A 21,026-nucleotide genomic window follows, 5' to 3' on the forward strand; every position below is an offset into this window, starting at 1 on the left:
CCCCTCCTCGGAAGAGGCCTATATATAGCTGCAGCAATCAGCAGATTCACAACAGAGACCGTTGGTGCTGGTGGAGTGAAAGTGGTGACTGTCCATGAGCAGTGGCAATATTCATAGCAAGAATAAGGAACTAGAAGTGATCATCGGTGTCAGGAAGGACACAGGAAATTTCCTTGGGCTGTTTTGCAAGTCCATGCTCTGTTTCGCAAATAAGGAGTTTTGTTGTGCAATTTGTAACCTGATTTTGAAAAACAGGAACTTGCTTTCACTGACAAGATGGGGGACGAGCAACACAAAGAGCCTGTTGTTGAGGAGACACAGGTGAAAGTGCTTTATGAAACTGAAGCATCATCTGGGCCAGATGAGAAAGCTGCTTACCCTCCTGCTGGAACTAACTCCATCTACTCTGCCATTCTTAGTCGAAATGAGGCTGTCAAGGATGCCAAGCGACTAAAGACGTTTTTGGAACTTCGAGACAAATATGTGAAGAAGAAGGTGGTGTTTGAAGACCCCCTGTTCCCTGCAAACGACTCCTCTCTCTTTTACAGTCACAAACCCACGATGAAGATTGAGTGGAAGCGTCCCTCGGTGAGTGCCGAACTTCAGTTTCAGATTGCTCTTAATGCAAAAGTGTCTTAACATGTTCAGAGAGATGTTTTCTAAATCCCTGTGTATCTCACCGCTCCCCAAACAACACATGGCTGAGGTATCAAGTGGCTGCATGCTGTGGATGCATAGCTCTGGGTTGTCACCTTCTACAATCACACACAGCTGACTGTCACACAGGAGGACTGTCAGTGCTGGGAAACATCGTGGGAAGTCAGTGCTGGCCTCGGAGTTTCATATTTTTCGGATTGCGCTAGCAGGAGTTTTATTTCTTTTGCCAAAAGTCTTGCTGTCAAGGCTTCTTTTATATGTAAACTTGAACAGTTACATCAATCAGTCAAAGCTATAGCAGTTTTCACAAATGTTCAACAAAAGCAAACAAAACAACAGACAATAAAATGAAGCAATGATACAGATGACTGCCAACCTCAATTCAAAGCCAGGCTCAAAAGACATGTCCAAAATTTTCTCCACGGTACCTAACACACTGAACCAGAACCAAACAGCAATATAAATGCAGACACAACAAATGACACAAACCATAACCTAATACTTAACACTTTTGTCGCCTGATTGCTTAGTGATTAGTTATTAGTGATAAATGGTTAGTGATGTGTGTTGTTTTTTGACTTACCGTTTAAATTGGTGATACATGATTCCCTTCAGGGGGTCAACATAGAGCACGCTCTAAATTTGGAAACATGAGGCAACATTTTCACAGTCTCAGTCATGGTGAATCATTTAATGAGAGAAACAGATCCCCTGCTGTAAATCCCCCTGATTCAAATCTGATTTCTTGTGCAATTTTGATATACGTGCTGAATAGTTTGTATACGTTTTGTGTGTTTTCAAAGGCTTTTAAAGTAAAAGCATTCTCATTTTTTGATGGGTTTTTTTATTCTCTAAATGCTTCAGTTGGAGATTTTCTAGAGGCCTTATTCCAATCCAACATTTCACAAGAATTAAAGGCAGTGAATATAAGCATAATTTGTGTATCATACTGTAAATATGTTTTCCTTCATCACCTTCCAACATGAAATCAAACAATACGTGCTCCAAAACAATTTCATGGCAACTGCCTGAGAAGAGTAAACCATAGAATCCCTAATAGGTGTCTAAAAATAAGGTGCCTTGATGAATCATTTCCCGTAGGACCACAGACAGTCAGACACTTGGTTTTGACAGATTTGTAGTTATAATCAGAGGGCTACTCTGCACTCAGCACAACGTTATCACTAAAGAGGTTGTGACCAGAGCAGTGACCTAGAGCAGCTGCTACCTCCTAAATTTGCAACGAATGCAGCCAGAAAAAATTCTCCAACTCATTCTCACTTTCAGGATCATGTCCTTATGTTGTCCATCATCCCATGTGAAGTTTTGTAAATACAGTTTTTAAATAGTGGTAGAGTTTAATATTTCACCTGATCCGTCCAAGTATAGTTAAAAGTCGATGCATCCATTCATCTTACATGGTATTTCAGAAAGACAACAAATGATTTAAAGTCTGGCACTGATATTTCCCAACTTAGAAATACCTTTAACACTTGCTTTCTTTTCTATGACAGGAAATATGTGACGACCCCCAGTTCATTGTAGATGGAGCCAACAGGACAGACATCTGTCAAGGAACACTGGGTACCTCTTAAATTACTTCTGCTTTCAAACAAGTGGTAGAAAAGCAATTGATGTAGTCTTTTTCATACATAAAATAGTCTTACAAATTACACTGATCTCCATGTCTCTCTATATGGTGCACACACAGACATAGGGATTTGTTCAAGCCTGCATGTTTTTACGGTACTAGAAAAAAACAATATTTAAGAGCAAGAGCGTGGAGAGAAACCACACATTTATCTGGTGTCAGATGGATGTTCAAGAAACAGGTGTGCAGAAGTAAAATGTGTCTCAGACAACATACAACATACAGCACAGCTAAAACATGGGCGGAACTGGAGCCAAGAATACTGCAGCTGAAAGGACCATGAGATTGAGCCCTAATTTAGTCACCTCACTGATGTTCTTTATGAAGTGCTACGTTTGGATCAAGTGTTTCTGCAGCTCATAAACCTGCCGTTGACAGGGGACTGCTGGCTGCTCGCTGCCATCGCCTGCCTCACTGTGAACGAGAAGCTGCTGTACAGAGTGATCCCCCCCGACCAGAGCTTCACTGAAAACTACGCCGGCATCTTCCACTTCCAGGTTTTAAATAGATATTTGACCCATTGTCTAAAAAGCAATTGAGCCTGTATCTTCTGACAGATAGTTCAGAGGATACAGTAGAAATTTTAAAAAATGCAACCCATTTATTCAAGGACAAGCAGACATGATGATTCAAACATATTACACTGAAGTATTTTGCATAGGTTAAACATGAAAAACACATTATAACTTGCATGCTAATTTCCTTTCTGGTCCTTCATTTTTAGACAATACAATAGATGATAAAATAGAAAAGTGAACAAAGCATAACATGGACCATTAACAATATTCATAGTTAGACACATGGAAGCAGATTCTTTTTCAAGAAAGAAAGAAATAAAGTAACTTATTCACCTTTGTTAAGAGCTGGGAGATTTGCTATGTCTGTATACTGCCTTCCTGTTTTTAATCTGTTCTTTTTTTTTCACTCAGTTGTGGCGTTATGGAGAATGGATCGATGTGGTGGTGGACGACCTTATCCCCACCTGCAACAACCAGCTGGTCTTCACCAAATCCTTCAGGAAGAACGAGTTCTGGAGTGCTCTTCTGGAAAAAGCTTATGCCAAGTGAGTGTAGTCTATCAGTTTTCACTGCAGAGGGAAAGAGTCTTGCAGCTCTCAGCGTTATATCTTTTTTTCTTGTTAAAAAAATGAAAACCTGGGGAGATTATTTAGAGGCAGCGAAAATGCCTCCATTGGCGTCAAAATGATGCCACAAAATTTCAGAAAATCTGTCAAATTAGATGATTGACACCTGAAACCATTGACCTCTCGCCCTGCTGTCATAACATTTCTCCAACAGATTTCAAGAGAAACAAGTTTTAAGATTACATTTTGACCTAAATGTCTCATTAAGGTCAATACCTTTTTGCAGTGTATTGACACTCACTTGGCACATCACTGCTCTGTCCTCAGCAAATTTGCTGCAGACCCTGTAAAAAAATCCAATGCTCGTAAAGAACCGATGTATCAGTACAGTGAGCAGAATGATTGATCTCTTTCTCTCAGGTTGCACGGATCGTATGAGGCCCTTAAAGGGGGCAACACTCTGGAAGCCATGGAGGATTTCACCGGAGGGGTTACTGAGTTCTTTGAGTTGTCTGAAGCACCCAAAGAGCTCTACAGCATCATGAGGAAGGCGCTGGACCGTGGCTCGCTGATGGGCTGCTCCATAGATGTGAGTGGTGACCAATCAGAGCAGACTGGGCTCTGGTTTAAGACAGAGGGTGAAAAGAAGTGCTGCAGTACAGGCAGTATGAGGAAACATGCGAAAATTAAAGCTTGAAATATTTCACATGAAAATGAGCATAATAACTCCTCTTTAAGGAGTTGGAGGATATTAGAGATATTGAGACACAGAAACTCAAAAGTCTTGTCCCAATATGAGCTCAAATAAATTGCAACGTTTTTTTTATAAATATTGTTACATTTTGAAAAGCATATTTTAACCATCAAATCCAACATAAATTACTGAATAAAAATGATGTTTTAAGAACATGTATTTGCTCAAAGTCCAGTGTGTGTTTTGCTCTGACCTCTGTTGTATCTGTCAGATTACTTCAGCCGCTGATATAGAGTCTCGGACTGAACATGGGCTGGTCAGAGGTCACGCCTACTCCATCATCGGCCTGGCAGAGGTGCAGTATAATGTCCACTGACTATGGTATGAATGCAGATTTGATATTCTTGGTTAATTAAGGCCTAAAATACATAAAATGTTGTTTTTCTAGTGTGACGAGGTGGCAAAGGATACCAGGATTCGCCTGATTCGCTTACGAAATCCCTGGGGCTGGGTGCTGTGGAAGGGACCATGGAGTGCTAAGTAAGATTATATCTGGGAACCTTTATTTACACTTTTTTCATATAACCGTTGCAAAGGATACTCATGTGCTATGGCTTATTCTTGTTGTGTATTACATTGTGATTTTGTTTTCCAGTTCAAAGGAATGGTCGACCATTTCCACGGCAGACAAGGAAAACCTTAAAAAACAGACTGTAGAGGAGAGTGAGTTCTGGTGAGTAAAACCACCATGGAATACACTTCTTCACATCTTTGTCTTATTCACAAAATAAAATATACATTCTTTACTTCTATCAGTTTTGTTTTTTTAAGCCAAACTGGTTGTAAAGACAAGAAATTGCAAAGACGTTTCCCTTTTCAAAAATATAGAACTCTAAAGAACTTCCTTTTGTGTGTTCCCTCTCCAGGATGTCTTTTGATGAATTCAAAAAGAACTTCACGAAGCTGGAGATGTGTAACTTGACACCGGACACCCTGCAGTGTGATGAGAGGACTAGTTGGACAGTGTCGGTCAACGAGGGTCGCTGGGTGCGCGGCAGCTCTGCCGGAGGCTGCAGGAACTTCCCAAGTAGGCCTTAATGTTAAGCTAAATATATTCCTCGTAAAGCCAATAAAGATCAATATCTTTCCCACGTGGATCTTGTGTCGTCACTGCTATCCTGTGACCCCTTGTAAATGCGAATATGCTTGTTGTGTTTCACAGACACTTTCTGGACGAACCCTCAGTATAGGCTGCAGCTGTCCGAGGAGGACGACGACCCCGAGGACCATCAGGCCGCCTGCACTGTGGTCGTGGCTCTGATGCAGAAAGGTCGCAGGATGCAACGCCACCAAGGGGCCAAGTTCCTCACCATCGGATTTTCCATCTACGAGGTAGCCTACTGCTCATACAAATCCCAAACACTCTCTAAGCTGATGGGCATTCAGTGAATTCAAATGTCTTCTTCTTTGTCCCTGCAGGTGCCGAAGGAGGTACGCCCATGTTGAAAAAAGGACGTTAGTTTGATGAAGTCAGTGTTTCCTCAGTATTAGCTGCTCCAGAGATTCTAGTCTGTGTGTGTTTAGTTTAGTAGTTCACGTTGTAAATAAAGAGTATAACGCTCTTGTGAAACTTTATGTACAGCTGACTACACACAACACAATTATTTAAGTACAGGATCTCACAGGAGTGTATTCCCATCCCACCATCTGATGTATTCCCTTCCATAGATGGTTGGACAAAATCAACACCTGCAGAAGGACTTCTTCCTGTACAACGCCTCCAAAGCTAAATGTAAGACCTACATTAACCTGCGGGAGGTGACGGAGCGCATCCATCTTCCTCCAGGAGAGTACATCATCATCCCCACCACCTTTGAAGCCCATCAGGAGGGAGAGTTCATCCTCAGGGTCTTCTCTGAGAAGCAGAACATTACAGAGTAAGTAATACAGGTACAGCTGATGTTATTTTGGGAACTGTTGACAGATATAGCAAAGTCTTCTTCTTTATCAGTGACTAAAATAAATCCTAATGTGTTGGTTTTTCCTCACAGGGAGGAGGATAGCATCGGGTCGGACAAAACACAGGTTTGCAACGTTTTTGAATAAGTAGTGGGGTCAAAATATATCTGATCATTCTGGATGATATTTCAGTGCTGAAAAGATTCAAACAAAGGATTGATTCACGTTGTATGTCCAATATGTGTTTCAACATTGTCTAAATTACATTCAAGTTGATATGTTAGCATATCTTGGATTGACTATAAGATGCTGACTATTCTTTCAAACATATTTAAAAGGTCTACTTTCTGTCGCGACACTTTCTTTTTAAAAAACATTATAAATATTCTGAACTAAGAGAGACTTGGATATATAACCGGACTAAGATAGGGTTATTCTTTTTTCTTCAACAATTTCACTAGCACTGTAAGGCATTGTAATCCCTTTAATATTAAAAACAGTGAGGAAGAATGTTGAAAAAACAATCCTCTGTTAGTAATTATAACGTCATACAATATTTCCAGGAGTGTTAAGTCATCTTTTTCAAGTCCATAGTGCTGCCAGAATTATTATTATTATTATTTTTACCTGTAACCATTGAGCTCCTTTGGAAGTAGATTTAACATTTAGACAATAAAAACAGAGAGAAATTAGACAATAACACCAATACCACACATTCTTGACAATAAGCTTCCCACTTCCCTTTAAAGAGACTGAATATACTGTATGAGAAATACCAAAACAATGCAACGCCGATGCCTTCGGTTGGAAACACACTTTAACACTGAAATATTAGTTTGCTTAATTTTCTAAACCCCAACTGTGTAACACACATATTTAATCAACATTGTTTTCCAAAATGAACTGTCATGTCCGACTTCACACTCTACTCATTGTTTTCCCACAAGACTGACTAACTGTCATGACAAGTGTTTTGCCTCCTTTTCATCTCATTTCATCCTTCTGTCCTTCCTTGTGTTATTCGTCATCAGCAAGGCAACACAAAGAAAGAGAAGGTAATGCATGCATGCGTCAGAAGCATTGCTAGATGGCTCTGCTTTATCCACTGCTACTCTCCATTTAATGTTTTCTGTTAAAGTGTGGGCCATTATTGCATTTAAAGAAAAAAACTGTGGAATAAATATAAAATAACCCTTTCTTTTCTGTTTCTGTTTTGTCTTTTTAACCCGTCCCTCCTTTTACTAACTAATGCCGTTGCCCATGCCAGCCTATTGTATTTGTGTCGGACAGAGCACGAGCCAACAAAGAAATCGAGCATGATGGCATTCGGGGAGACAAGAAGAAGAAGAAGAAGCCAAAGGTAATCCACTGGCTTTGGGAGAGAAAACTTTGACAATGTAGACACACAGCTATGAGGTGATAGTGACCTTTGACTTTGGCTCTGACATGCAATCCTGACCAGGTCAAATATCCCCTCTGAGAATAAAACAATTGAGTTAGAAGCCAAATGATCTCAAGTGTCTCTGCTGCAGCAGTTTTGCGGTAAGGCCTCGGGTTAGACAGCCCGAGTTGTTTATGTGTCTCTAACGCACCACTCTCCTCTGCTAAGGGAAAGCATCCAGAGCTTTAACGTCATAAATATAGTGATATTTATAGCAGCGGGAACACATTAAAGAAACACTTTTCATATTTTAGGATGACTGATCACTCAATAAACGTATTGATAGGAAAAGTAGTCTCATTTGTGCAATATGTATTTAAGAATCTGGTAAAAAATCATCACTGAAAAACTTAATCGATCTACTGCAGGGGTGTCCAAACTTTTTTCACCGAGGGCCACATACAGACAAATATACGGAGAGCTGGGTCCCTTATAGAGGTGAATATTGCCTCATACGTTAAGTTATAAGTTAGCAAAACAAATCAAATGTAGGCGAATAATGTGCTATACTTTCAAATGGTTTAAGGAAAAAACAGCCTACATCCCGTCTCTCTTTAGGGTTTCATTAATTTTGTTGGCAGCTCATTCCTTAAAACAGAAACTTCAGATTGCTGATAATAAGAGTAAATATGAAGGTTATAGAAATAAGTTATTGGGCTTTTTTTTATCAACTAAGATTTGTTAGAAAATGTTTTAAATTTGAAATGACTGAATTCATTTCAAAACTGGGCTCATTACTATATTTAACATATATATTTGAGAAGTACAATATAAGACAAGCAAAAGGTTTAATCTGTAGGCCATATTCCATTATACTTTTAGAATTTGCAGAGGGCCGATTCAAAATGTCCTGCGGGCCGCATTTGGCCCCCGGGCCGTAGTTTGGACACCCCTGCTCTACTGTATTGTTTTAATATCAGGAAGTCCTTATCTTGCCAAAAATTCCCAATTCACTCCAAAACCACATCACAGTAACTACATATTTGGGCAAAACCGCCATCAAACGTCCATTTTACTGCATAAATAAATATTTTAAACTAAAGAAAACATATTTATTCTTATTTTCCTCAAAATACAACATCCAACACATTACATTTAAGGGGTAATTATTCTGTTATATGTGTTTTAACTTCCGTTATGAGCAAACTGAAGCAGATTGAGTATAGAAAGGAAATATTGGGCCCTAACCATCTTAATAAATAACTTCTTTCTTATCCCTCAGCTAAATCTACTCCAAGAGGGGGAGGAGACTGAGGAGGAAAAACAGTTCAGAGCCATTTACCAGAAGATTGCTGGAGATGTGAGTACAGAGAGGAATAACAGGCAAGACTGTGATTCACATTTATATTTATTTTACTGAATGAAACAAATTGTCCCTCCCTCTATCAGGACATGCAGATCTGTGCCAACGAACTCAAGACGATCATGAAGAACGTGCTCTCTAAACGTGAGCATACTGGTTGATTTACATCAGTATTATGTATTCTGTGTCAGGGGATCCATCATACCGAGCCTTCCTTTCCACAGATAATGACATAAAGACAGAGGGCTTCAGTCTCGAGACATGTCGGAGTATGATCGCCTTGATGGATGTATCCTTTCAGCGGTGGTGTTTGCGTAGGATTGTTTCTGACTCTGAATGTACCATTTTTGCAGAGTTGTCCAATTTCGGTGTTTTATCTAACCTCATATCCCGCTTAAATCCACATTTGTTGGCAGTCAAAAGAAATGTTCTACCATTATAAAACCGTTGAGTATTAAATAAATTGCATGTGGTGCAGCCCTTCTTATTTCCTTTATAATTGGCCTTACTGGCTGTGTTGGTTTTCCATAACCGACCCTCTTTAGACTGACGGGACAGGGAAGCTGAACCTGCAGGAGTTCAAACACTTGTGGAAAAAGATCAAGGAGTGGCAGGTGGGACTATCTTTCTATATCTTCTGCTCATTTTTAAAACAAACAACTGACTGTCTCTCTCCGTGTGTGCCTCCAGCTGGTCTTCAGAAAATACGATAAAGACAAATCTGGCTCCATCAGTAGTTTTGAGATGAGGAACGCTGTTAATGATGCAGGTGAGCACAGCGTAAACAGATGTGCATTTCCAACAGATATCCAAAGATAACTACAAACATTACCAGAATTGTCTCTAAATTCAAATGTTGAAGTTATAGACTACACTTCACAACTTTTAATTCAAATCATAATAAAACCACAGCTTTGTCCCCACTTGTGTCAGAACTAACATAATTGCCATTCTCTTTGAAAGAAACTGTAAATAAATTCTCAACCATGAACCTAATCTGAGTCTTCCTCACATGCAGGGTTTCACCTGAACAAGCAGCTCTATGACATCATAGCCATGCGCTACGCAGACGAGCACCTCAACATCGACTTCGACAGTTACATCTGCTGCTTTGTGAGACTAGAGGGCATGTTCAGTAAGTACACAACATCAATATTTTGCACTTTATATGAATCTTTCCAGGGCTAAACTTAAGTTGCATGAGCCGGTACCTGCAGACTAGGATCAGTGTACGTTTTTCTAAGAGTTAAATGAAGACTGACTTGTTGCGTCTCTTGCAGGAGCTTTTAACGCCTTTGACAAAGACGGAGATGGAGTAATAAAGCTCAATGTCCTGGAGGTAAGCCTGCTTTGGTGTTCTCCACAACATGATATTCTGTTCCTTTGGGCCTTTATACGGTCTGTGGTTGCGTACAGCACTACAAACATGTTCTTTGTGAGACACACTTGTGAGGAAGGTCATCAATGTTTTAAAAGCAAGAGTGTAATAGTTTGACTGAAGTTTTTAAACACAACAGTCTTTCAACGTGCCTATTGTTAGTTACTACAAAAAGAGAAACACCAATTGCTTTTTAACAAACACTACCTAACTTGTAAAACCTACCATGCATTACAGTACAGTTTAAGGCGTCATGTAGTTTTGAAGATCCAGTGTGTACTGTAAGTGCACTTTTAAATTGAAACACCATTTAATCTCATGTTTGTTTCTCTGTCTCTCCTTCCAGTGGCTTCAGCTGACCATGTATTCTTAAGTGACCTTCCTGACCGCTGACAAACCTGCTGCCAGATGGAGCTCATGTTCATGATTTAAGACTTCATCTCTTTTTGCACTGATTTTTTGTCACAAATCAAGACTATGATGATTTATCCAGCATTTATGTCAAATGTTGACTTCACTGATCGTTCAAACTATGATGGTGTAGATGTGGGTCTATGTTATTGTAACTTATGTTAAGGTGTCAGTCATGTTACATCAGTGGTGGCATGGTGCAGCAATGGGCAGTAAAGTTGCTGATGCTAATCTTTGAGTATTGTTAACAAATGTTTGAATATAAGAACCAAAATTGAACCTTTTGTAGAGAATATATAATGTTTTCAAAAAAGCAGAGGCAAAGCTTCTAGATTATATTTGTATTTTTTATTGCTGTACACATACAGTAGGTAATAAACACAAATCAAATACACTCTGTACAGTACAACATACAAAACGTAAGGCATGACTTTGAAATGGCTTTCTTAGAAGTTACTCTCTGGACAGTTTGGTCTTACCACTTTCACTACCACTTCATTGCCAAAAAAAAAAGTTCTCAAACATATGAAGGGATACAGGGGACAATGCCTACAATACCTCGGAAATTTAACAATGAAAAGTGATGAATGAATAGATGGTTTGTATGTGATGATGCTCAACACATTTTAAACCGCCCGACGGGACAGAGGACAACAGTCGGAAATAATTATGGATACATTTCTATATCAGGAAAATACCTTTTTTGATAAAAAAAAAGAGGAATCATACGTTACAAGTGAGTGTGATGACATTACTATTCTTAAAACAGTAGGTACAGGTTGCTAAATATTAGCCCTAGGTTTCTTAAGCTCTCCACAAACGTCTATGCGTGTACTGCCCTGTGAGGATAATCTTAGGACTAAGTTTTGATCAACTTTAGAAAAGGATTTAAAAATCCTCCTGTCAATACTTTGAGCCCTGACTCTTCACCAAGTTGTTGTTGGGTGGTGGAATTATAAAGCATTTCAGACACCTTTAAAAAAAAGGGGAAAGCGACAGACGTTACAGACGGTTTACAGGTATTGGGAGAACTACTGTATGTGGTTGTATAAACCAACTGTTGAGGGTTGAGTTGCATTGTGGGTATTGCAGGTGGCTGAATGCAAGGAATAAAGACAATATCCCCGGTTCTGCTGCCTCAATGATGACCCTTTTTTTCCTTCTGTCCGCAGTGAGTAATAATGTGACAGCAGCGCAACACTAGATCGACAAAATAATCTATTCAAAGATCAGGCTTTAATGTGTAAATTACAGTGAGTTGTGCAGGTTCAGAAACTTCCCGCCATGTCTGCTGGGCTGTTCCTCAGCAGACACACAAAATAATAAATATAGAAGTCAGTTCACACAATAAGCTGCTTACTAAGTAAAGCTTATCAGAGGTGTTTGAGTCGATGCAGCATAGTTGTAGAAATGTTTGTCAAAGGTGGCTTTATATTTACTAATGACATTTCTGAGGAGGGTAGTTTATAAAACAGTCATGACTTCACAGTTATAACAAAAAACATTAGAAAAACAGAGTAATAAATCCTTTTACACTAAAATAATGATGAATGAATAATACTTTGAATTCTTCAGGGGTCAACGAAAAGCTGTCACAGAGATCACAGAGTACACACAGAGAGGTTATCAGCACTTTAATAGCTAAAGAATAAAAGAAAAGTGCCCCCCATTTGAATTCAACACAAAGATTTAACCCTAAATTCTGAAAAGAACTTTGAAACGAAGGATTCAGCTAATGTACTGTAATGTAAGAGACTCCAACCTTATCTGCTGAACCGCTTCAACACCGCCGCTGCTGTCAAGTCTGCACTTCACTGTCTTTCGCCACGTGGCTCTGCATGTGTTCGGGAAGCTTCTGCACAGAAAAACATACAAGACTAAGTAACAGCTCTCATACTGTCTCATCCGTTTACATCCTCACGATCGGGACTCTCACACTGTAAAATAAAGAATGACACACCACCTCTCTAACAGACTGCTGTGTGCCAAAAAACGAGCTGCAGCCTCTCCAGCGACACTTGACCGCCTGCAGGTTTGGGCTTCTGTGATCTCTGATGAGGTGCTGAGAGAGATGCTCCGCCATGCCGAAGAGCAGAGTGCAGTTATCCCACTGCAAAGGTCACAAAGTCACATGTTAAGATGCATTTAGAAATGGCATGTTCATTCAATATCTTGTGGAATACGTCTCTTGGAATTTGAGCAGAGTAAAAGGCACTGATTACATGGTTAAAAGTCATATATGTTGTATATTTCATCCGACCTAAAAGCTTTATGTATAATGACTTTGATTCGTTACCCAGCAGCGATAGTTCTTCATCAAATTGAGCTTCACAGCTTGAATGGAGCCATCATAACAGCCTGTGTAGATCTGAGTGGGACAAACAATGTCAGATATTTAAAACAGTATCATTAATTAGTAAAGATTAAAAATGATGACTGAGCCACTATTAGTCCACGTACCACACTCTTATGTACGACCATGCACATCACCATGTCACTGTGGCCCCCGTACACCTGCAGTCGGTCATGGGACTGTAAAGACAGGTACAACAGTTATCTAATAATTCACCTGACACATAACTAATTAAGGTAAAACACTAGATTTCTAAAGGTTTTTCAAATATGGACTGGTTTTCCTTCATTTTTAATGCTACAAATGAAAACTATAAGCAGTCTTTTAGGGATTAGTAAAGGGAACAAGTTTGTTTCGAGTATTCTGCAAGGATGGTAACCTAAAAGGAAGACTCATTCAAATGATCTGAGGTTAAAAATCCAATACCTTTTCTTTTATATTCTATAAACTTAAAAAAGACTTGCCTTTCATTAAGAAATGTTTGTCTAATCATTATTGCATACTCGAGTCTGGAATACTCTACCTGCAGTTCATAAATTCGGACCATTTTATCCAGAGAGGCTGTCACCATCACTTTCCCCAGGATGATTATCGATGTGACGGCATGATTGTGACCTTTGTAGATTCGGACCAACTTCCCCGTCTGCAAATAAAGATGGACGACAAAAATAACGTCGACAGTGAACGAATGAAGATGAAACAGAAATAACCTTTAATGCAAACCCAGGGAGTCATGTAAAGGTTTCAAGATTAAGAAACCAAATAAACTTAAGCATATTTTTGTCATGTTTGTTGCTCAGTAACTTCCAAGACTCAACCAATGTTCAGTTATTAGATTTAGTATTTGACACTTACGTGGATGTTGTGAGCCTGAACCGATGTGTCACTGGAGCCGCTGAAGACCAGGTCGTTCACCACCTGGAAACGAGAAGTGCAAATCAGTACATCTGATACACAAGTGAAAGTCTCTTTAATAGAAACATAGTAGTACTGACCCTTTTTTATACAAATGTCAGTCGCAATTTCAAATCATTTATTGTCCTCATCTGAACGGAGACCATCATCATGTTAATGTACACTTTCAATACTATAACCTGGCTGCTATCACACTATTTTATACATGCTACACTTACTGTATACCGTTACTGGATGTGTATTTTGTAAATTGTAATTGGCATGCTCCTTAATTAATATGAAGCTATTTTTGGGGGATGAATAAAGGCATTGGTATGTCTCCTCACCTTCATACAGAGGACAGTTTTGGAGTGACCCTCCAGCGAGCGCAGCAGCAGACCGCTCTTGGCGTCCCGTACGCTGATGGTGCTGTCGTAGGAGCCGACCAGCAGCACCTGGCGGGCTCCTTCCTGAGCCGTACCCAGACAGCTCACACCGCGCGGGCCGTGGCACTCAAACACATCCAAGCTCTTCAGAGTCTACAGAGAGAGATCAGGAGGAGGTTGAGGCAAGATGGAGATAATTTGTATATAGATAACAAACACTTTTTTTTGTGTGGTCAATAAAAGTTGAAGAACAACAAATCCTGCAACTGAAATCATGAGCAACTTCCCCTGTGTTACTATGATGTCACTCACCTTTAAGTCAAAGCTAGCCACTGATCCACTGGCGAGTCCAGCATACAGAACGTTCGAGGCAGAGTGCAAACACAACACTCTCTCTGACAGCATGACCTGCTCCAGACACCTTGAGGTCTACAGACGAGAGGAATAAAACACAAAAAATAAATAGTGCAAAACTGACAATAGGAGAGAGTACTTTAGATGTATTGTCAAAAAACCCATAAGCAATTAGCGTGTAAATTATGAATGCCTATGCCAGTAAAGACTCTTTTTTGGGGCAAAACAATGGATGATTCCCTGTCTCATAAGGGCGGAAAAGTCAAATACAAATTACTAGGGGACACGCGTATCACAATATCACTTGTCGAGGCATTTTGTACCTTTATGCTGAAACAGCGGATCTTCTTGTCACTGGATCCGGTGAAGAGGCGGGCCGGTGTGTTTTGAGGGGATGACACGAGCAGACACTTGACTTTGTTGGTGTGACCTTCAAACACTGCTTGGCACTCCTTAGTCTGGATACACAGGGAGAAAATATCACTTGTTTTTTAGTTGAATAAATGATATGCTATACCAAAAAGCAAGAGTGAAAAAGCTGAAGATAAAGTCTGCATAATACAGAGGGGGTTGTTTTAGTTTGATTACATTTGCTTATTGTGGGGAAGGGAGGGATGAATTTATTAGCAAACTCCTGATGAACATACTATCAGACAGTAGGCCCGCGCTGTGTTGTCCCCTGAACACGTGTACAAGCGGCCCTCGTGAACATGGAGGCCGTGGACAGGGCCAGTGTGATTAGGAAAAACTCCAACTGATGGCTCCTCATCCTTGAGCGCTTCACTGCACGCTGGGAAAAAAAAGTAATGACGTCTTTGCTTTGCATCTAAAAATATCTAGTGTGAAACTTCCTGCAAGCAGGAGAAAAACGCTCACCTGAAGGAACAGGGGGATCTTTAGGTGCAGGCTGACATTTTCTATGTGGCAAAAGAGAAAGAACTGTCACATTTATCAGTAAAGGACTGCTTGTAATGTTTAGGATCTTGCATTAAACGCAATCTCACCTCTCAGCTTCTTGTTGCTGTAACTTCTGAGTGCCTGAAGAACTGACGACCACACTGACAGAGCTCTGAGGAGGCTCCTGTTGGACGGGGACAGTTTGTACTTCCTCAGTGTCCGATTCATCGATATTAATGACCAGCGGGATGGAGGGCTCAATCAGTTTTACAGAGACATCGCTCTCATTCCCTCCATCAGTGTCTAATACAACACATGCATTTTGAACTTTTTTTGGTACAGAAGTGGAGACGGGCTTCTTTGCTGCTGGCAGTTTTTTTTTAACTGATGCTATGCAGACAACTTCTCCAATCTCTTCCACAGAGTCGCTGTCACATACCTTCACTTCTTGTCTCACTAACCTCACTTTCTCCTGCCTGGGAGAGGATTTAGGAAAACGATTGGATGACCTAGAGCACTCTGGTGCGAGTTGTTTGACAGAACTGACAGCCATCGTAGGAGAAGCTAACTGTAGAGGGAGGAAATCTGAAGGTATCGAGGAGACAGGAGGCCTTACGGGAACCCGAAGTGTGTCAGAGTTACAGGAGACTAATTGACTGGCTTGTCCAGAGGTGGATGGCTGGGAAATGTCCTGCTTTACTGGCATGGTTGGCAGGGATAGCGGGCTAATGGAAGATGCTGTGTTTGTTGGCCATGGTTGCTGGCTCAGGGGGGAGGAAGGGAAGCTATTTGACGAAGGCGGAGGAGACAGTCTTGGCTGCATGGTAGCAGAAGGTCCTGCAGGTGAAGGAGTGGCTTTCTCTACATTAGATGCTGCTTTGTGTATTTCTAGAAGAGATTTAGAGAAGAAAAGTCAATACTTGCTTATAAAACTTTTTAAAATTTGTTTTTAATTCTACAAATTCAATATTGATAATTCATGAGACAATCACACAATATCAGTATGAGGACAGACAGACAGACACACAGACAGACAGACACAGACAGGAACAAAGGGATTTTCTTTCTTGCCATTATTCTGGGAATACCGATGTATGAAAGCGCAAAGTAAATCTAACATACCTTTAATCCCTTGCAGGATTTCAATGCGCTGGGCTCTGAGGCTGTTGACCTCAGCAGTGAACTGTAACAGCAGGAAGGAAGAACAATGACATCTTAACCCATGAAAATACAACCAGGGGAAAAGGTAAAAGAGATTTTTAACTCTTCATTCATGGTGGTACCTGCTGCTTCGATAGCATGAGTTTTTGGACTTCAGCATAGGCGGCCTGCAGGGTGTTGCGGGCTTGGATCAGAGACATGTCCAAATCCTGCAACGAGTGGCACACCTCGTCCTCCCTCAGAGACACAGCCAGCAGCTGGTCCATCTGGTCCTGCTCTGATAGGCGGGACACAAAAGAAAATACACTGTGAGATTTATGGGATGACTATCCGATGTCCTGACTGGGATCAAAACGACGTCATTCTAAATAAATAAAGGGCTCTAGAGTTTAAAACTAGTTCATTTCTCTTCCCTTTCCGTTTAAAACTGCATTATGTAAATTCCCTTGAGCAGTTTCTTCACGAGAAATATAATATTTAAATAAACTTGCCTTTGCAATTATGCAGTTTCCAAATACACTTGCATCTATAATGTGATCTGTGTCACCGGTGGGGAAAATAGGACCCAGGCGCAGTACAGAGACAGGGAGGCAGATATCCAGGTCCAAACAAAAGGCGAGCTTTACTCAAATTAAAGCTGTACTTTCAAAGAAAGAAAAACCTAACCTACACTAACCAGGGTACACAGGGACACCAGGAGCAGACAGACGGACAGACAGGACCAGGAATGGAAATGACGACAACGGAACAAAGAGCAAAAGGGAAGACAATACAGTCAGGAGGGTAATCACAGGAGGAGACACAGCTGTGGAGGGGAGGAGAAAGGCGGGGCAGCAGGTGAACACAATAACACAATCAGGCACAGGAGGGAAACTCAAGACGGGAAGTAAAACTAGACAACACACAAAGAGGGGAAGCATTTCAAAATAAACCAGGAAACTACAAACACAAAACCGAGATCATGACTTACTGTGTATATTAACTCTCCTACCATGAATTCATCCACAGTGTGTCAGAATTATAAATGATAAGTTAAGTGAAGTGGAATAATGCAAACAATATTTGATATTTACCAGTGTTTGACTTTGTTTTCTTTTTCTTCACACTTAGCTCTGTATCTGACATGCCATCACACTGTAGGAAAACATGATATTCAGGTTTAAATAATACAAATGTATGTTTCAGCGGTGCTTGACTGAGAAACACTGTATACTACTCACCATTTTGTGTTTCCTCATGCTGGTATCACTGTCGGCTCTCAAATCTATATACTCTACGCTCGTGTCAACATTCACAGAGACAGCTTCGACTGTGTGAGTGCTGCACCCTTCCTGTGTGGCATCAGACTGCTCCAGAGGCTCCAGCTTTTGAGGGTCTGACTGTATTTCGGTGCAAGAGTTGTCATCTGTTGTGATCTGGGGTGGAGGAGGTAGTTCGGTCCAGTGTGCACCTGAAGATGTGTCTGAGAATGCCTCCCAGTGAAATCCCTCTGACAGAGTCATGTCATTTCCCTCTGCTCGTGTTGAACTCTCTTGTTCAGACCGACGCTTCGATAACTCAATTCCAAACCTGTTACCACACAGAATTAAAAACGGGTAAAAGAAATCTCTAACTCCTGTTCGACAAAGGGGCAAACAGATAGTTAAAACAATGTTTACCTGGGCCTGGCTTTGCCTTTGTCCTGCTTCTTCCTCTTCCTGTCCTCATACATGTCCCTCCAGTTCGACTTACAATTGGGTACTGATAAGCTAAACAACTTATTGAGGGTTTGTTTCCTCGCAGCGTCTTTTCCTCCATGAACTTTGGCTGACTCACGGGCAATTCGGACCTTGTGGGCTAATGTTGGTCTATTTGACACATTTTTACACATTGAACTCGTTCCTTGAGTTGTTTTGATTGTTGTCTCAGGAGGAGCAATGTTGGAGGGACCAACGCAAGCATTGGATGAAGAAGCAGGGCTGTTGACATATGAAGATTGCATAGATGCAGCAGCAGCAGAGGTAACATGAATCTGAGTTTCCTTGGCTTTGTTCCTGAAGGAGCCACGCTGCTCTCTCCCAGCTTTAGCTTGCCCACCCGCCTCACTGCTCTGTTTCCGGGCTTCACGATCCGCCCTACATGGCTCCCTCACACCCAGCGCTCGTCTGATCTGCCGCAGCATCGCGCTGACGTCCACATCCCGTATCGGCGCTGCGTCGGCGGATTCGTTTGCCGGAGCGCGTTTAGCTGAAAATTCCTTTCCTGAATGAGAAGACTCTGAACCCTCACTCTGGCAAAGACCAAATATTATGGCTCCGTTATGAGGAAGGTGATCGCTGGTGAAGTCTCCATCGTGTGGCTTGTTGTAATAGTCATTCTGTCTGTCTTTTTGGGAGCTCTTGTTATTAACGGAAAATTCACCATCGTACCTCGGCAGCTGAGCTGATTGGTGAACAGGAGCGTAATGTCGAGTGTGACCTGGCTCTCCTGACAAACAAGCCGATTTTCCACTTTGGTTGAGCAGAGTTGATTCTACTTGGTGAAGAGGCCTTTGCACACTGGACAATTTATTCTCTTTGTTTTGAACAACAGCAAGGTTACTTCCATGCTGGTAGGGTCCCTTTTGCAGTGTCCAATTGTTCACTTCTTTGTACTTTATTATCATTGCTTTGGACACCACTGGGTTTCTTCCTTGCACTTCTGCACGCTTCTGAACATCTACCTGCTTCTTTTTCTTCTTTCTCGTTGCTTTCTTCCTGTAATGCAACAAAAGCCACAGTTATTAAAGCGCATTGAATCATGGAGAGAGTAAAATGCAAACAGGTAACAAGATGAAATCATTACTCCTTTTTTTTCAGGGTCTTGTTTCTTTCCAGGATCTGGTTCATGGCCTCATTGCTCAGAGTCTTAAACAGAGGTAGGGGCTTTATTTTTTTACACTTTAAGCTCTCCAACTTGGCTTTGTGTTGAGGGGTGGAGATGTGCTGAGCATACTCATTTAGACCCATGGCGTGAGCGTTACACGCCTGACATTCATGAAACGAATTGCTGTCAATGGAGGACACAAAAACAAATAACAATTGTATTAGATACGAGTGCTTTAAGCCGGTCAATGCATGTTATGATTATTTATCTCAGAAAGACAGTTAGAAATGACTTATACAAGTGTGGACACAAACCAAGTTTCAGCACACAACCAACCAATTCATATGTTCTTGTAGTGTTGTTTTACAAATGAATAAACTGAATGGAAATAAGAACAGTCAATCAATGCATGAGTTATAGATATGTATACAAAGAGGTTTAAACAAGTGCATTAAGTTTGTGTACTATTGTTGCATCTAAGGATTGTTTGAAAGAGAACAGGTTCATATTTGTATTGTGAAATATCACTCACTTGCCCAGCACTGTCTCCAGCTCTCTGTGGTGCAGCATACCATGCACATGATCTTGAGCTTCCTGTAGATCAGAGACATGTTGTCAAGATATGTAAACATTTAATGGCTGTTGGTCGGAAAAAAACACTTAAATATCTTTGTACATTTGGATCCACTTACATCTTTCAAATGGATCACGCGACACAGCATACAGTAGTTGCTTTTGGCCTTCTGGGATTGTTTCCAATTGTTTTTCTTCTTAAAGTGGGATTTACCCACATTATTATTTGGTGTCTGAACCTTTGCCATTTCTGAAAAGGTGAAACAACAATTATAACCGCACAAGCTTTTCAGATAGGAGCCCAACTGCAACCACTCTGCAGCATAGTATTATCCCAGAATAAAGCCAACAGAAAATAAACACCTTTGGGGGTTTTATGTTGTATAGGTACTATGGTGAATGCTGTACCAGTTTATAACCAATACAACAATGCAATCATGTAAACAGCGTTTGGTTAATCACATCTATCGAGTTGGACTCACGTTAATCCGTTGGCAACAATTCACCCATCGTGCCAAGTTATCAGCATCTAAATACATTCATGACGTTTTGTGCTCAAACAAATATTATGTTTAAGTTGCTAATAAATCATAATTACCAGATGTATTTCACATGGCAACAAACGTCAACTGCAGTACATCCGCCATGTTTGCCTACGTAGATTAAGTAAGGTCTGCGGCAGCCAATCGTGTGCTAAAGATGACACCGGAAGTTTTCCTGCACGATTTTCACTTGTTAAAAGTGTCTTCAGTGCTTATTAGTTTTTGTTATTGACATGAAACTATGAACAAATCAAATATATGTTGCATAAGTAAAAAAGCCCAACAATTTGACCAATTTCTACACTCCATAATTCCTTATTGACCCCTTTTGTTTATTTTCTTTTTTCTTGTTTATGTGTATAATGGCCTCAGTTTTAATTAATTAAATGAACACTGATGTGATGTGCCTTTTTCTGATATTTTTGAAGAATGTTTTTAATACAG

The 21,026-nt window shown here is 40.6% G+C and overlaps 2 protein-coding genes across 4 annotated transcripts; one reads left to right on the forward strand and one right to left on the reverse strand.

Annotated features, from left to right (window-relative positions):
* Positions 1-65: 65 nt before the first annotated feature.
* On the forward strand, positions 66-11,708 carry capn3b (calpain 3b). Of its 2 annotated transcripts, XM_063901666.1 has the most exons (23): positions 66-588; positions 2,172-2,241; positions 2,687-2,805; positions 3,238-3,371; positions 3,813-3,981; positions 4,358-4,441; positions 4,535-4,626; positions 4,742-4,819; positions 5,013-5,173; positions 5,309-5,478; positions 5,566-5,577; positions 5,815-6,023; positions 6,138-6,171; positions 7,077-7,100; positions 7,313-7,405; positions 8,709-8,786; positions 8,876-8,933; positions 9,014-9,078; positions 9,335-9,403; positions 9,480-9,558; positions 9,808-9,924; positions 10,070-10,128; positions 10,514-11,708. In XM_063901666.1, the coding sequence occupies exons 1-23, from the start codon at positions 277-279 to the stop codon at positions 10,538-10,540; spliced, it is 2,313 nt and encodes a 770-aa protein (XP_063757736.1). In that variant the 5' UTR covers positions 66-276; the 3' UTR covers positions 10,541-11,708. The 2 variants fall into 2 exon arrangements, with proteins under 2 accessions (XP_063757736.1, XP_063757737.1); XM_063901667.1 differs by lacking the exon at positions 7,077-7,100.
* On the reverse strand, positions 10,912-20,719 carry LOC134876634 (zinc finger protein 106-like). Of its 2 annotated transcripts, none has more exons than XM_063901664.1 (21): positions 20,639-20,719; positions 20,160-20,290; positions 20,000-20,061; positions 19,447-19,650; positions 18,282-19,358; positions 17,844-18,192; positions 17,697-17,757; positions 16,746-16,900; positions 16,585-16,645; positions 15,570-16,350; positions 15,442-15,482; positions 15,213-15,355; positions 14,889-15,023; positions 14,524-14,640; positions 14,173-14,364; positions 13,787-13,849; positions 13,455-13,574; positions 13,039-13,110; positions 12,875-12,946; positions 12,542-12,688; positions 10,912-12,433 (listed from the first exon to the last, which is right to left on the reverse strand). In XM_063901664.1, exons 2-21 carry the CDS (start codon positions 20,286-20,288, stop codon positions 12,377-12,379), a joined length of 4,038 nt encoding a protein of 1,345 aa, XP_063757734.1. In that variant the 5' UTR covers positions 20,289-20,290; positions 20,639-20,719; the 3' UTR covers positions 10,912-12,376. The 2 variants fall into 2 exon arrangements, with proteins under 2 accessions (XP_063757734.1, XP_063757735.1); XM_063901665.1 differs by having other exon boundaries at positions 20,523-20,657.
* Between the last annotated feature and the right edge of the window lie 307 nt (positions 20,720-21,026).

Source organism: Eleginops maclovinus, chromosome 15 (genome assembly GCF_036324505.1).
Source record: "Eleginops maclovinus isolate JMC-PN-2008 ecotype Puerto Natales chromosome 15, JC_Emac_rtc_rv5, whole genome shotgun sequence".
Lineage (NCBI taxonomy): Eukaryota > Metazoa > Chordata > Actinopteri > Perciformes > Eleginopidae > Eleginops > Eleginops maclovinus.

What these genes read in the sequence shown, in the direction of transcription:
- LOC134876634 (XM_063901664.1), bottom strand. Translation starts at nt 20,288, where the DNA reads ATGGCAAAGGTTCAGACACCAAATAATAATGTGGGTAAATCCCACTTT. An exon ending in GCGTGATCCATTTGAAAGAT is followed by an intron (nt 20,062 to 20,159) that starts GTAAGTGGATCC and finishes TCTGATCTACAG; the next exon opens with GAAGCTCAAGATCATGTGCA. An exon ending in TTCAGGCTCACAACATCCAC is followed by an intron (nt 13,575 to 13,786) that starts GTAAGTGTCAAA and finishes CTTTATTTGCAG; the next exon opens with ACGGGGAAGTTGGTCCGAAT.
- capn3b (XM_063901666.1), top strand. Translation starts at nt 277, where the DNA reads ATGGGGGACGAGCAACACAAAGAGCCTGTTGTTGAGGAGACACAGGTG. An exon ending in GAGAAGCAGAACATTACAGA is followed by an intron (nt 6,024 to 6,137) that starts GTAAGTAATACA and finishes TTTTCCTCACAG; the next exon opens with GGAGGAGGATAGCATCGGGT. An exon ending in GTATGATCGCCTTGATGGAT is followed by an intron (nt 9,079 to 9,334) that starts GTATCCTTTCAG and finishes GACCCTCTTTAG; the next exon opens with ACTGACGGGACAGGGAAGCT.